This window comes from Colossoma macropomum, unplaced genomic scaffold (assembly GCF_904425465.1).
Source record: "Colossoma macropomum unplaced genomic scaffold, Colossoma_macropomum, whole genome shotgun sequence".
NCBI classification, from domain to species: domain Eukaryota; kingdom Metazoa; phylum Chordata; class Actinopteri; order Characiformes; family Serrasalmidae; genus Colossoma; species Colossoma macropomum.
The window spans coordinates 11,263,345-11,280,722 of record NW_023494799.1 but is presented as its reverse complement, the minus strand read 5'-3'; the positions used below and the strand labels follow the sequence as shown (position 1 = coordinate 11,280,722).

The window sequence follows — 17,378 nt, the reverse complement described above, 5'->3', positions numbered from 1 at the left end:
ATTTCACCATGCAAAGAACACTTTAAGCATGGAAATAGTTCTTTAAGTGTTCTTGGTTCTTTATTGAACCATTGTCTTGGAACATATTTAGAATGAATCTTGACAATTTCATTTACCCACAACAGGGAAATTTAACCTCCACATTTAACCCATCCATGCAACGAAACACCACATACACACTAGGGGCGGTGAGCACTATTCTGAATACTGCCTTTACAAAATGTAACTTGACAGAATACTGCTGAATTTCTGATGATTCGTTTCTGGGTTCTGAATATGTATTACCAATACTGGTATTCCATTACATCCCAAGCATGACTGTTTACATCATGATAAAGAAAAACTCTGTACACAGTCAGACTCCCAGCCGATAAGCGGCAGTACGTGCTGCTCATGAGCAACAGCGGTCAACACTCGAAACAGCCTAGCTGAAGTCTCGCGAGAACAGTCAGTGTCCTTGTTCACTCCACGATGGGTTACTGGGACCTCGAAGAGGGTAAAGACTGTGTGCAGAAAACATGGATCACCACCAAGCTGGGCACTGCCCTCGGTGAGCAAGCTGCATATTTCTGTCGCAGAGTCTCTGTTTTGCTGGTGTGTGTGTGAACAGACCGGTCTCTCTCTGCGCTCTGCAGTCTGTTCAGTGTAAAGGTTCGCTGTTAGCGCCGAGCTAACGAGCCACATTAACGTTAACTCTCCGCTGCACAAGTGACAGAAATGACACAACGGTTTAAAACGTCAACTTCGTCGTCCTCTTCGTTGTGGTTTCACGCTGAGTAAAAAAACCTAAGCATGTGTTTTAGTTTAAGGTGACAATAACAGTATCAAACATAGTGGCTGCACGTCTGATAAACATTTCCTCAGACCCCTAACGTTAATGTTCTCTAGACAGTTTACCTGTCTCTCAGCTTAAAGGGGAACTCCACCAGTTTTTCATTTCTGCGTAATTAAATGGTTAAGATGTAAACAAAGTTATTCAGAGTGGTCTGATCTGAAATGCTCCGTTCTAGAGAAACTTAGATACTGAGTCAGAATTGTTCCCAGTGGTGGAACCAGACCTCTGAATAGTTTAATGCCTCTAAAAGCTCCCTTACAGAACGTTAGTACACAAAATGGCTGTGAATACGCTGTCTGATGCCTGAGACGTTGTTGTACAGTAGCTAGTTTTGTTGTAAGGTTTGGCCTAAAATGTCTCATTAATCCTTTTATTTTAATCCATTAATGGCAGAGAGGTACATGCAGGGCATTGTAAGGCAAAATAGTCCCCCAAAAACATATTCCTTTCAGATTTTCCGCCATTTTACCATCATACACATTACATATAAAAACCTAGAAGACATGTTTTCTCGTGGTTTTGGATGGTAAATAAAATGGCTGTATTTGTGCTGTAGACATTGTGACCCCGGTCCCTATCACCACCACTGTAAAGAGGCTGTAACTTTCTGTGCAACAAGCCATTTTACATAGAACCACTCTAAATGACTTTGTTTACATCACAACGACAGTTATGCAAAAATTTAGAAAAATCGGTGGAATTCCCCTTTAATGTTAAATATTCCAGATAGCTGCCTATGCAGGTTGATGTCAAGAAGTTTTTCTGTCCTGTGTCTGGTGTAAGCTAACCAACAGGAATAAGACAGAAGATTTTTATTTTTTTTTATTTTTATTTATTTCATTTTCATTGTGTGACTGTATGATCATTTGTGGGCCAAATGATCCTCCTCCCTGAAATTCTGTACATCCACAGGATACGTCCACTAGAATCAAGCGTGCATTCATGATGTTTTTGTGTTAATTTTTACATTAGTTTTTGTTACCCTGCCTTAAGACTGATATATGTAAATGGCCCCTGTTATGATTGAATGCTCAGTATTATGCCTAATTCAAGAAGCAGCCCAGGTTAAAACACACCTTGTAACTTCAGCATGAATGGGCGGGGTTAAACTGCTTTAGGTTGAATAGGTGGATAAATGTAAATGCGTTGGTTTTTGTTACATGACAAAAGTAATGAATTCACAAGAGCCATTTTTAAAGCGTAGTTTCTATATACAGATCATGGGCTGGGGAGGGAATAGTATGTTAAGTAATGTTTTGCAGTGTCTCTCCACACACAGGTTATACTTGGGCAGTGCCCTCATGTTTATTGCCAGTCACCTAAGTTTACTATATAGCCAAAAGTATGTGGACACCCCTTTGCTATTGAGTTCAGGTGTTTGTCACCACCATTGCTAACAAGGATATAATTAAGCCCATGGCCAGGCAATCTCCATAGACAAACATTGGCAGTAGTTGTACTGAAGAGCTCAGTGACTTTGAACATGGCACTGTCGAAGTGTGTGAAATTTCTGTCCTGCTAGATCTGTCCCAGTCAACTGTAAGTGTTATCAACCACATAGAGGTAGACAACACAGATTCACAGAGTGGGGCCACCAAGGGCTAAAATGCACAGTGCCTGTCACTCACTGCAGAGTTCCACACTGCCTCAGGAAGCAACATCAGCAAAAGAAATGCTCTTTGGGAGCTTCATAAAATGGGTTTCCATGGCCGAGCAGCTGCACACAAGCCTAAGATCAAAACGCTGAATGCCAAGTGTCGGCTGGAGCGAAATAAAACCGCCACCACTGGACTCTGGAGCAGTGGAAATTCCATATTAGTCCCCATGGTTTTATAAGGGGATGTCCAAGATGCATTAGTGCTCAAATACTTTTGGCCATGCAGTGTGTATTTTGTCCAATTTTAACAATTTTCAGTTTTCATTTTGTCCTATTTTAACAATCTCCAAAATATTTTAGATTGTTTTGATCAACAAGGGCAGATTTGGTGTAGATAACAAAAAGTTAATCTATTTTTCCTTTTCTTTTTAAATTCCAAACAATACATGTTTTATTTGAATACCCAGTTCGATATCTGTGTATAACATTTAATGTTTTTTCCCATTCAGGGCTTGTTGGCTCAGCGTACCATATTGTGGCTTTCCAGCCTGAGACTGCAGTTGAAGCTCTGGCAAGGGCAGCAAATGGCACAGTCACAATGGGTATGTAAATAATATTGTTAACATTAATTTGGAGCGAAATTGCCTATTCATTTCCATCGCCTATTTAACTGTTTTTGCTTTGTTGTTTGTTCAAGCTGTTTCTATGTGACTGCATTTCTTTTAAGAGTCTGTTTCCTACCAAAGGGGGGTAGTTGGACAACTTTGCTCTGTCCATTACACGATTATAGTGACCTTTTCTGGTTTAACTGTGCTTTTTATATCAGTAAAGCTGTGTAACCCAACCCACATACTAAGCACATGTTACTATTGTCCTGTGTCATAATTTGTAGACTAGTATGAAAAACCACCACAGTGGTATTTTTTTTAAGATACAAAGCAGAAATCTGTGAGTAATACAAACCTCCAAAATACCATAAAAAAAAAAAGATTTAGTACAAGGTTAATAAAAAACAGAAAGCAGTGATTAGTACATTCTGTTAGAGCTGTATTACATTAAAAACAGTACAGATTCACAATGTTTTTTTTTTATTTCATTTGATTTTTTGCTCATTCCAAATATGAGGCCTGCAACATATTCCTAAAACGTTGGGACAAGAACATGTTTACCGTTGTGTTACATCACTTTTTCTTTGATCATCACTTAGTAATCATTTGGGGACTAAAGACACCAATTTATCCAGTTTTGAAAGTGAATTTATTTTGACAATCTTCAGTTTTATAAGTCTTCAGCTGTGCAGCCATGCAGGGCCATCATTGTTGTATTTTGAACTTCGTAATGCACTACACATTTTCAGTGAGAGACAGGCCTGGACTTCAGGATGGCCAGTCTAGTACCTGCACTTTCTGGTTATGCAGCCATGCTGTTATAATGCATACAGAATACATACAGCGGCTTCATCATGTTGAAACAAACATGGACTTCCCTGTCAAAGATGCTGTCTAAAAGGCAGCATATGCTGTTCCAAATAGTGTATATATTTTTCAGCGTAATTTGTGCCTTCATAGATGTGCATAGTGCCCAGAGCACGGGTAATAATACACTGACATACCATGATGACCCACATGGTGATATGCATCACAAAAGCATGATGGTTTCTAATACAGTGTCGTCTGAGGGACTGAAGTTCACAGGCTGTTGTGGGTTTCCTGCCATTACCACAGATTTCTCCTCATTCCCTGAACCTTCTAATGATATTCTGCACAGTAGAAGGTGAAATACCTAAAATCCTTAGTGTGAACCGTAGTCACTTATTGAGGAATGTTTTTCTTAAACGACTGGATTTTTGACACTTTTTTTTTTTTGGCACAGCCGCGAGCCTCGACCCATCCTTGCTCATCATGACCAGGCCTGCTGTTTTTACTTCCAAGTATGATTGTATCACCTGTTTAAGATTTTTTTTAAACTTGTTCCTAGTCTTAATTTGCCCCATCCCAACATTTATTGGTGTGGGTTACAGGCGTCAATTTCAATTGAGTGTTTACAAAAAAACAAGCATTTAAATATCTTGTCTTTGTACTGTTTTTGCTTAAATACAGGCCAAAGTGGATTTACAAACCACTGCTTTCTGTTTTTTGTGTTTCACAAACTGTCCTAACTTTTTTGGAGCTGAGGTTTGTATAAGGGGTGCATGAAGTACTGGTGCTTAGGGGTGTAAAGGGTGTCTAACCTCAAAATGATTGTTTGAATTTGTTTCTTTAGGAAATTGAATGTATCATTACATCTCAAAAATCAGAACTGTTCAGTTCAAATAAATTTCTTGTTGTTAAACAAAATTATTTTCAAAAATGCACAAATGTGAATAGATGAACTACTTAATTAGTGGTAGAATACAAAAACAATATGTCTTAGGTTTAATACATTACAATGAATCAAACTTTTTTTACACCCATTCTTGATAGGTACTGCACCACTGTCAGCAGATGTTGCCATAAAATCACACTATTGAGATTTGATTGATAATTTCACAAAATATCAATAAAATATGTTTAATTGGATCCACATTCATGCATGTTTTAATGCAATTTCCATTTACTGAGATATGAAAATGGTGATTATTGTTCCTGTCCAAAGACATGCTTCTTCATGGACTTCATGTTTTTATAACCAAAGAAAATCACTGTACAAATTAAACAAAATATATATTTAATGCTGAACTAGAAATAAGAGCTGTTTAACTGTGCCATTTTCAGCGTCTCTGGGGGCGATATTTGGAATGGCCACTTGTCTGAGCGCCCAGGTTAGGGATGCTCCTGATGACCCCACAAACTACTTCATTGGTGGATGCGCATCTGGTGTCTTTCTTGGAGCTCGAAGTAAGTATTTAAAAGACAGCGGCCGTCCAGTAAGAAGGCGTTGCTCTGTAGAAATAATAGGTGGATTGTACGTTGCACCATGTTTATCTGCACTTACCGTACCTTGTAGGTTTTTGCCTTGCACTGCAAGCTCCTCTCTTGCCTCCTACACGGTCTTGCACTGCTCCTGAAATGGAAACATAGTCGTGTAGCACTTGCATCAAAGCTGTCATAGCTGTAGGCAAGGACTGAACTTAGGCTTTGGATAAAACAGTCTGCCAGATTAATAAATCTTAGGCTTAGGATTGTAAGGTTCTGCGTTCAGTGCAATTTTGAGATACTGAGGATCAAATATTTCACTTTGAAAATAGCAGCAGCCTTATGTGGTTCAAATTACTTTCATGCCTTAGCAAAGCCATTGCCTTGAACACGGACATACTTTGACTGCTCACTGAAAAACTCCTGGGATATTTTTAAATATCCTTTTTCAGGATGGACCAGACGCTAATAGAAAAATTTTATTCTAAGAGCTTTCATTGTGACCAGAATTATAATGTTCTATCTGTGAATAAACCCAACCGAAAATAGAAACTTCACCAGACAGTTCAAGGTTCAATCTCAGATGTCATAAATACTTAAAATGTTGTTAAATATAAAGGCAGATGTTTCAGTATACTTCGTTGTATTACATTCATTTTATTCTCAGGTATTTGCACAGGTTTTATGAGTTATGGGTCAGCATTTAAAGGGGAATTTAATGAAGAATAGTAAACAAATCATCCAAAGTGTTTTGATGTGAAATGACTGGTTGTAGTGAAGGAATACTAACTCAGATTTCTTCACAGAGGTGGTAACTCAGGTATAGCCGTTTTATTGACCATCCAAAACCACCAGAGTTTTATATGTAATGTTTATAATGGTAAAATAGTGGTAAATCTGGAGGGACTATTTCTTTATATATATATATATATATATATATATAAATATATAAATATATATATATATATATATATATATATATATATATATATATATATATATATATATATATTAAACAGTATCAAAAGAGATGCTCCAGTATGGTTTCAGGCATACTGATTGGACTGCAGATAGAACACCTACTTAGAATGGGATTGTCTAGAAGCCACCTTTTACTTTTTAAAAATATAGATTCTATGATACTTGTTTTATATAAAAAAAAAAGTCAGCAGTAAATCGTTAACTATATGTGCATAATTCAGTTATGACAAAAATGTTAAAACCTAGTTGTAATCTAGTTCTAAGGCCACAGAATGTAAATATAATGTGCTTTCTTCTTTTCCCTTTTTTTCAATATAGCTCATAGTGCTGTAACTGGTACAACAGCGTGTCTTGGTCTGGGGACGCTGGCCATGCTCACTAAAGTCGGGAAGATGGAGGGCTGGAGGATAACTGGGCCGCCCAGGCTGTAAAACCTTGATCTCATAGTATTGTGTTCATATTGTATATTGCTTAAATAAATCTTTTCAAAAGTGAAAAATGTATTCAGTTGAATTTTGTTGCTTGACCAGTATTTAAATTTTAAAAAGATCTAATTTGGAATAATTTGAAGCATTTATATACATATTATTCCTTTCACTGTCTATACATTGCAGTATTGCTACCGTAGCAAAAAAGAAATTGTCAAATAGTCAACTAGGAAAAAAGGCTCATTAGTGTGATTGTTACATATTGTTTTTTAAAAGACCTATATCAAGGAAAACTAAACATACTGTCCTCATATTGTTTGTTAATTTCAAAATCCTCATTTTTCATTTCATTCCCCAGTCAGTCATCGGTCATTCATTGTGATCAAACCAGCCCCTTTTGAATTCAACACTGAATTCAAGAACGCATTTAGACATGATCGCACATTCAGGCTACAGCAGTTTAACCTGCTAATTCCTCCTGAAGTGACAACTGTTGTTAGTGCAGACAGTGTGTAAGTGCAAGATGTGAGGGGAGCATTAAACGTTGTGCTGTTCCTGGCTGTCGGGAAGCAAATCTAACACCGCAGCTTTCCAAAGATCAAGATATCCGGAACGAATGGCTAAAATTAGTTTTTTTTTCATTGTCCTTAAGAATTTCAGTCAAAACTTAATGTCTTGTTTTATCACATTCAGCTTTGTCTGCTTTTTGAACAAAATAAGAAGACAGGGCAAGGAATCAGTATGGAGCTCTGGCATATCACTGCTGTCCAAACAAAACCTTGTATCCCCAAAATGAGAACTTTACAGGAGAAGGAAAAAAACACTTTTTAATGCAAGTCAGTGTGACCAGACTTATTTTTTTTTCCAATGAATTTTGGGCCATTTCATCCATGAATGTCTTTGGGGATTACTTGTAAATATAACCAACTTCTAAGACTGAATTTTGGAGGTGTGCAAAAACATCCCTGCAGATTTCTTTGAAAAACGGAAAAAGACAGAAACTGGTCAAAGTGTGAATATTGATATTATATTTGGTTGTCCATTTTTGTAATTTTCTGTTTTTTTTTTTTTGGCTGAATGAAAACTGGTATTTAATGGCCATTTTGACAGAAAACTAAGTACATGAAGGGTGGTCGCTGACTTTTGCACAGTACTGTAAGTGTGAGTAGCACAGGTGTGTGCACAAAAGAGAAGTTTTTACCTTTTTAATGAGACATTTTAGTAAATAGTTGAACTACACAGACTGTATTATTATTGGAGGTATGGGCAGTATTTTGCTTGAGGATGTTCTATTCTTTGAGGTCATTTCTGGTCTTTGCCACAAGATGGAGATGTTGATCAACACTGAAATACCTTCATTTACTACACTCAACTCAGCACATAGAACATTTTAAAATAATTGCATTTACCTTTTTTAGTAATTCCTGATTTGGTATTTATGGCGCCCTTTTGATAGAGTTTAATAGGGTAGAGTTTTCACTGCAGTCTTTGATGGTTACAGCATTGTATTTTATGACTGTGTTACTTAGATTCTCTAATTGGGTTATTGAGATTCTAACATGAATCTAATTTTATATAGATGTTTTTACAGACACTATATTGCAAAATTAAGGAAATAAATTCCCCTATTTATTGAATTAATTCAGCTTATGGGTGAGCTGTGTGAGAGCAATTAGGGTCATTCCATTCATATGCACACATGACTTTCAGGGTGGTCTGGCATACGCAGGGTCTTGAGTTTGGAGTCGTCCACAGTCTCGAAGCAGTTTCTTTAGATCTTCCATTTGTAGGTGGTTTACCTCAGCTCTATTATCAGTTGGTTAGAGAAGTTTCCAAGGTGTTAGGTTTTTATTGGAGCGCCATTGAGCTCACTGGACCATATTTATAGGCAATTACTAAAGCATTTATGGACAGGCCTTTAAAACTGAATTAATGAATTCAAGAAACAGCTGCGCGCGTTTTACATCGTTTCATCAGGTGGAAAGGCAGGGCAAATTTGTAGAGATTTTGATTTGTGTCTTTTGGCTTTCCACATAAACCGCCCTGCGCTTGTTGAGTGGTGGATGGACTTTAGCTACTTGGGCAAAACCTGAAGTCAAAAGATCCATTTATCTTTAATGTTACATTTTAGTGAAAGCTAAGTGTTCAGACCGCAGCTGGACGTTGATTCGTAGAACATACCTGCAAAACAGCTTTTCGGCTTAAGAACTCTGTTATTATCGGTGCAGTTACTTTCTGTATTTTTTGTGGTTCCAGATCTCCTTTTGGAGACACTTAGAAGGAACCTATGACTTTTTTCAGCCTAGTCTTTGGCGTCCTCCATCATTGTTAATCCATTTCCAAGTATTTAGTTTCTTGGAATGTGGGGAACGTAACAACACAGCTGAAAGGGTGAAGTCTTGTCATCGCTCCTTTCAGGAGTTGATTTTTGAAGTGTTGACATTTTCGAGGTGATTCCCGCCTTTCCAAACCAGGGATTTATATTGTTTCATTATATCATCTCTTGGTTAATTTTCCCTCATCATGACATGATTGTGTTCTCCATTTTTCACCAGACATTCAAGACCAGGTGCACCTGGATCATGAAGAATTCCCTTCAGTTCTGTAAATTCAAACGCCTTTTACAAAATGAGATCTGAAGTGTTGGCATGAGTTAAAAATAAACAGCTCACTTGTGTATAATACAGCAATCCTGTAGTTTGACTCTCATCTTCTCCCATTCTAATGAGTTTGCAGGAATAAAGGGGCTGATGTGGGCTTTCTCCTTGCTTTCCATTCGTTATTGATTAGCTCTCTCTGGCTTGATTTTCCTTTCACAAAGAAGCACAATCAGCCACGGAGCAAAACACTGCCTCATTATTTATTATTATGAATGGCGCCATTGTCATTAGTAGAATGTTCGGTGCTAATCTTTTATTAGTTTTCACTAGCTTAAATTACAAGCAGGCCTGATGGATAGCCGGTCCGTATGTACATGGAATAAAACTCACTGCCCGTTTGTGCCACCAGCTGCATTATGTTATTGGCCAGAAATGGTGGGAGATCAGCAAGCTCAGCCTGTTCGCCCAAACCCTTTAATCTAGAGAGGCCCCATTCCTCGCTGGAAGCCTAAACGCAGTTAGCATCGACCCAGAATGTGCGTCAGGATGGCTTGACGCAAGGGCATCATTCTTCTTTGTCAGAGGTCAGCCTCTGCAGTTTTTAGTGTTACTAGATGTTGGGCATTACAACGTGTACAGCAAGGGAAAGCATGAAGCTAACTGCAAGTGCTCTTCATCACTTGAGAGTCTGTGGGCCATGTGCTCTCCTAATGGAGCAAATGCTTAGACACTTCATGAATATCTTTGATATCAGTGTATGTTAAAAGGTTCTCTGCATAATGGACAGTGTGCTGATAATTCACTCAGCAGCCTTCAAGACAGCAGCTTTTAGTGGAATACACACGCAGCAAATACTCAAAAAGGTCACCTTTCTCTCAAGACATAATAGTAACAAAGTATCTGTTGCCTTCTCTTGTGACATCATAATAATAAAGTATCTGTAGGCTCACCTTAAGACATCACAGTCATAAAGTATCTGTAGCCTTCTCTTGTGACATCACAATAACTCAGCATCTGTAGTCTTCTCTTATGACATCACAATAATAAAGTATCTGTAGCCTTCTCTTGTGACATCACAATAACTCAGCATCTGTAGTCTTCTCTTATGACATCACAATAATAAAGTATCTGTAGCCTTCTCTTATGACATCACAGTAACAAAGTATCTGTAGTCTTCTCTTGTGACATCACAATAAAGTATCTGTAGCCTTCTCTTGTGACATCACAATACCTTAGCATCTGTAGTCTTCTCTTGACATCACAACAATAAAGTATCTGTAGGCTCACCTTAAGACATCACAATAATAAAGTATTTGTAGCCTTCTCTTGTGACATCACAATACCGCAGCATCTGCAGTCTTCTCTTGTGACGTCACAATAATAAAGAATCTATAGGCACACCTTAAGACATCACAGTCATAAAGTATATATAGCCTTCTCTAATGACATCACAGTAATAAAGTATATGTAGCCTTCTCTTATGACATCACAATAAGCCAGCATATGTAGTCCTCTCTTATGACATCACAGTAATAAAGTATATGTAGCCTTCTCTTATGACATCACAGTAACAAAGTATCTGTAGCCTTCTCTTATGACATCACAGTAATAAAGTATATGTAGCCTTCTCTTATGACATCACAGTAACAAAGTATCTGTAGCCTTCTCTTATGACATCACAGTAATAAAGTATGTGTAGCCTTCTCTTGTGACATCACAATAAGTCAGCATCTGTAGTCCTTTTTTATGACAACACAGTAATAAAGTATTTGTAGCCTTCTCTTATTACATCACAACAACAAAGTGTGTAACAGTACATAATTTCTTTTAGAATTGTTTACATTAGCAAACATACTGGTAAAAAAATGCTATGATGGCCATTATGTAATTTGCCAACGAGCGTGATTAGCTTGGTTCTTTAGGATGCATATATAATGTTCTTACAAAAAATTGTAACCAATTTGTAGAAGAATAAAGATAAGAATGACAAATAGTAATAGAATAACAAATATAACTGGCTAATTATAATTTTAGTGGAGCTATGCAAATAAGGAATGAGAATTATCCAGTATGGCAGTGATCTAATGTAGCATCCTCCTTTCAGTGTAGTTCAATGGAAGATTAAATAAACTAGATCAGGTTTGTTTATGCATATTAAAACGTTTACATATGAGTTTTCATCTATTTATGATTTCAATAGTAATCCGTATTATACATACTAGTATAGCTTTTCATATATGTCATTGTTAATAAGTTTGAAAGCTTAAATAAAGCTTAGCCTGGAGATATTTTTTTCCACAAGTAGTGGCAAATGAAAGGGACCGATATCCCCCCCACATGCAGTGCGGCTTAAACTAATAAACTTCCAAACCAAGAAAATCCCACCGCTGAATAATTTACACAGTGCTGAGTGTAGGGAATCCAATACACTTCAGCCAAACTTCTCAAATTTGTCGGCTCGCACATACACACTAACCCACACACATCTGAGCACAGTCATACGCACACACGCACACACACACATCCTGTCACACATACACAAGCACCCTGAGATGCAAAGTCAGCAAAAAAAGAGCTGAAAGTAGACAGCGTGCAGCCCTCGCGGGTGATAATATGCTTTCTGAAAGGCTCTTTGCACAGGAGATGGAATTTTTTGTAGACGTGCAGGAAGACTCCCTTTACAGCGCCGCGTCCCCACGGCAGCGTGTCATTTGAAGAAGGGAGATGACAGAGTTACGCACTTTCAGGCCTTCATTTTCCTTAATTGATTTATGAGCGCCCTTAGAGTGAAGCCTAGGAATTTACTGCCAGCGCACTGCAAGAGCAGGCATCTTTCCTACGCTAATTCCCATGTTAAAGAAAAGATACCTCAGTTTAGTATTTCAAAAACAAAACAAAAGTAAAGATTATGTTTTTCTTATCTCGAAAGCATTCAGTAAGGAAAAGGCTAGCACTGCATTCCCAGAACAAGCCTCAGCTTTGAATCCTAATATAATCACTGCCTGTGAATCTGGCAGCATTAGCGAGTGCTTACTTTGAAAATGCCAAATTGAGCCTCGCCGCATAGATAAACATTAGGCTACTATGAATGCAGCAACAAAACATAAATCGCACAATATTTGTCAACTAACAAGAGATTGGATATGGTAAAAATTGTCCCTAAGCATAGCAGATGGTCGCTTTCAGTTTATCTTCACCCTCTACAGTATTTATATTATTTCCACATTTTTCTGTCTTAAAAAGGCTCGCTAAAGATTCATTAGGTTTCAGCTGATGTATGATTTTGAACAGCATTTGTACAGCTAACTTGGCTTCTTGTGATGAGTTTATACTCCAGCCAATTTAGGAGCATCTATTACACGCTTTCTTTAGCAGAATTCCCATCTGTCAATTGACTAACTTGTTTGTTCTTAAGACTGGCATATCAACCCAGATTTTAATCTCAATGTTTTTGAAAAAGAAGGTTTTTTTTTTTGTTTTGTTTTTGTCCCATTTTGGGACCGTTCCATAAAGAATTGGAGAGAAAGTAATCCCCTCCAGCTGTGCTTCTCTTGCTTTCTTTTTTTTCCATCAGGTCACATGCATGATAAAGCCCCTTCGATCACGTTTATGGTCAACATTGTGAGCTTTATCAACAATTTATAGTTCACTGTTCTTGTGAACTTGTAAGGCTTTGATTTATTCTAGGCTTTACAGAGGCAGGCCTCACAAGCTCTAGAGACACTTAACATGCACCCAATAAAATCTTTTAGAATTTAGAGGACTTTTATCTTGAACTTGACCTAAATACAACTAAATTCAGATTATTGCTGTAGCAGTAAACTATTTTTACACAGTCTTGGCCACTATACAAAGCTGGAATTCATACAAAGCTTCTTTCTTCCACAAACATTCAGTACTATCTTGATATTTAGGGGTGTGGTCTTTAGGAAGTGCAGATTTAGGGTCTATTTTAGGCTGACCACTGTAAATATATACATAGAATTATATGTGGTTGCAGACAAGTGTATAAAATTATTCTAATATGTCCGTCCTCTGCAACTTCACAGCTTAATCAGTAGGAACGATTCTAAAAGGACTGAAAAAGCTTCATAGTATTAGGAATTAAGTTTTAATACAATTAAATTCCATTCCAAAGAAATTCATCACATTTCATCATGTACAGATCAAATCTCAAGGCAGATAACTTGTATAAAAATAATAGAAAATGTTAATATTGTTAGAGATTCTAAACTTTTCCAGATCTGTCAGTAGCATCCAAACTAAAGGCCAAACATGACTTTGAAAGAGAACAGTAAGATCTTTATTTTGAAGCCAGATTGATTCAGTTCATTGGCTGCGATTCACACACAGGCTTATACTGGGTTCCAAGCCTCATTTGCCCACCAATATTTTGAAACCAAAACAAAAATAGACCCATCAACAGATGCTTGCAAGTTCACAGTGCAATTTTCTGCTTTGGTTCTCTTGTTGACATCAAGAACAGTACATTATAGGTAGAGTCCCAGAGCTTCATCTTTGTGGTGAAGGTGATTACAGAGGCCGAGCCGAAGCTTGAGATGATATTTGACTGTTGAAGGTGACAGTCTACTTCCTAGGTTGTTGTTTTGTTAAGTAATTGCATGTTTTGTTTATTTTTAAAGAAAAAACTTAATTATTTCCAGTCACACACTGGGGTGGGCGACATGGCGAAATAATGGCCTTCTCTTATGGTTTCACAATAATAAAGTATCTGTAACTTTCTCTTACGACATCACAATAACTCCTTTTCTTATGACATCATAGTAGCAAAATATCTGTAGCCTTCTCTTATGACATCACAATAACAAGATATATGTAGCCTTTTCTAATGACATCACAATAACAAAATATCTGTAGCCTTCTCTAATGACATCACAATAACAAAATATATGTAGCCTTCTCTAATGACATCACAATAACAAAAATATCTGTAGCCTTCTCTAATGACATCACAATAACAAAAATATCTGTAGCCTTCTCTAATGACATCACAATAACAAAAAACATATGTAGCCTTCTCTAATGACATCACAATAACAAAAATATCTGTAGCCTTCTCTAATGACATCCCAATAACAAAATATATGTAGCCTTCTCTAATGACATCCCAATAACAAAATATATGTAGCCTTCTCTAATGACATCACAATAACAAAAATATCTGTAGCCTTCTCTAATGACATCACAATAACAAAGTATATGTAGCCTTCTTTAATGACATCACAATAACAAAAATATCTGTAGTCTGCTCTAATGACCTCACAATAATAAAATATATATAGCCTTCTCTAATGACATCACAATATGTCTGCAGAAATACATAATATCTTTTCTAATCATTTATATTAAACATTCTAGTAAATAGATTCTTTGATGTCAGTTATGTATATAGCTAATAGACATTAGTTTGTGTTCACAAAAATAAAAGAAAGAAATCTAAGTAATACTAATAAGAACGTGGCTAATCAGAATGGATGAGCACCAGAAGCTTGCAGATTCACAATGCAACATTCTGCTTTGGTTCTTCTGTTGAAACCGAGAACAGTGCATTATGATTAGATTTCCAAAACTTCATCTTTGTGGTTAAGGTGATTACAGGGGCCAAGATGAGGTTTGGGATTATATTTGACAGTTGAAGGTGATGGTCTACATCCTAGGTTGTTGTTTTGTTAAGCAATTGCAGATGGTTTATTTTTCTGTTTTTTTGGGAAAGAAAATCTGAGAGAAAAAAATGAATGCAGGTCACACACAGAGGTGAACAATGTGGCAAAAATATATCATCACGATTCTTTAAGACACTTTCACAACACACAATAAGAAGGATATTTAGTTCTTTCTGATGCCTGATAAGTTGGAGCAGAGAAAAAAGAACCAGTGATGGTGGCACATTTAACCCTTTCACAAGTAGGTTCTGATTTTCTCCAACAGACGGCCAGAAGGGGTTTTTAGCATGCACATAGCTGCAGTCCTATACTGTGACTGTTACGTAGATAATCAGCAAAGCAGTGTGGAAAATCAGCAGGCTATGTAACAAATGAACAAGATCAGATCATGGATCCTGCGGCATTTCTTTATAATGAACACTTAAAAATGATGGTTCCTTAGTAAGGAAAATGGTTCCAGAACCAAAAACACTCAAAGAACACTTTGCACGTTTAAAGTGTTCTTTGCATAATGAAAGGTTGTTCAGATTGATGGAAAATATGCTGTAGATGGTTCTATATAACACCTTTTTCAAAAGGGTTCAATCTAGCACCAAAAAGAGTTCATCTGTTGTTACAAGCTTGACATTGTAACCATAGTAGAACTTTTTTTGGTGCTATATAGAACCCTTTTCAAAAAGGTGCTATATAGAAACAAGTCTCCAAAAGAAGGTCTGGCTCGATGTTTAGGTCTCAAATTCTAAATCAACAGTATACTGATGAAGATATGATGAGCAGATAATTCGCTTACATCTTCTGAAGACATCACTTACCACATTTTGGCTGAGTTCTCTTTGAATGCTCCTTTAACACACTTCATTGGATTCATCCACTCGGAGAAGAGCCTGAAACACAATCCTCATTACAAAATGTTCTTCTGAACGTTGTGTGCAATTACACCTTTCCACCAGAGGGGTCTCCAAATCACCAAATCTTACACAGCACAGCTTTAATAATGCCTACTGAGGCAACATTAACATAAAATACTCATGGCAAGGCTAAGGTGGAGCTGGAGGCTCTCGTGGCTGTTTGCATTCAGCTAACTGAGTTAAAAGTTAGCCCGCTGCATGCTGTGTATCTGTGGCACACCACAGACCATAAAATACCAACAGGGCAAATTAGGTAAACTTAATTTAAGCCAGGAGTGTCCAGCACAGCTGATGAAGCAGCATGTTTTCCCAACACTTTTTTTTCCCAAGTGAAATACACCACAGTTGTATATTTAGTTCAGGCTCCTGAAATACACTCACAGCAAAAATGCTTGTGTGGCTGGTAAAGATCAGTGGCAGGTTTGACGTAATATTGATGATCACAAACATATTTTGCCAAGATCACATTGTTTTGGCTGCATTTTGGGGTATTTTCTGTACATTGTGGAACAGATTTAATAAACTGGTGGAACTAAAGTTGGTTGTTGTGTTCGAATCCCACCTATAGGACTGTATTTGCAGAAAATATCGTAAACTATGAGAACTATGATTTTCATTCAGTGTTTTGCAAAAATCTACTTAACCAGCCCGAATTCTGCTCTTTGTAATGAGACATGCAGTTAGTTAGTGATTTTTAAGTACTGATGAGATCCACAATACAGTCAGAAAAGCACATTGTGATGTAAAGTATCATAATTTCTCACAATAACGATAAATATCCTTATATTGCAACCCCTTAGTCGAAAAAAAAAAACACATGTTAATGCCATGTTAAATTAGGGGTAAATCCAGAAGAACCTAATGGGAAACCTTTCTCTTTTGATCTCTAAGTGTGAGCCATCATGGTTGTATGTGCCCACGAATGACTTCACCTCCTTATTTGTCCTCTCAGAATAATTCCACCAGCATTATTCAGCTGTGCTGGTGAGTGCTATCTCAATAGCACACCAAACCCAACACCCTGCAGATGTAAGGCTTCAGTTTCCCAGCCAAGCACAGCTGCAGAGTCTTGCTCTCAGAACTGTTTATAGTCACCGTGATTTGAGGGCAACAGTTTGCTATACAACCCCTTACCTGATCCTCCGTTTTTTGGCTAGAACCCCAGTCAGACTTTGCATAGGGAACAGTTTGTCCTTATTCAGTCTCTTGACCTTAATAATGAATGTATAAACTAAAAAGGGGGGGGATCAAGTGACTGAAGTAGAAATCACCATTTTTCCATTTGCAGCTGCCTTTTACTGGGATTTTCTTGCCTCACAATGAATGTTTGGATTGCTGTTTTCATCCGTCATGTTACAAAGCTTTCTCATTCGCAGAAAATAAGTAAAGCCTTCAGCATCGAATGCCATGCCAGGAGAGATGTTTCAGCCTGGGTGCTGGGTTTATGTTTG

At 37.3% G+C, this 17,378-nt stretch overlaps 1 protein-coding gene across 1 annotated transcript; it reads left to right on the top strand.

Annotated features, from left to right (window-relative positions):
- The first annotated feature begins 418 nt into the window (after nt 1-418).
- On the top strand, nt 419-6,810 carry ndufa11 (NADH:ubiquinone oxidoreductase subunit A11). The gene is made up of 4 exons (XM_036587328.1): nt 419-550; nt 2,942-3,034; nt 5,186-5,308; nt 6,626-6,810. The coding sequence occupies exons 1-4, from the start codon at nt 472-474 to the stop codon at nt 6,736-6,738; spliced, it is 408 nt and encodes a 135-aa protein (XP_036443221.1). The 5' UTR covers nt 419-471; the 3' UTR covers nt 6,739-6,810.
- The last annotated feature ends 10,568 nt before the right edge of the window (nt 6,811-17,378 follow it).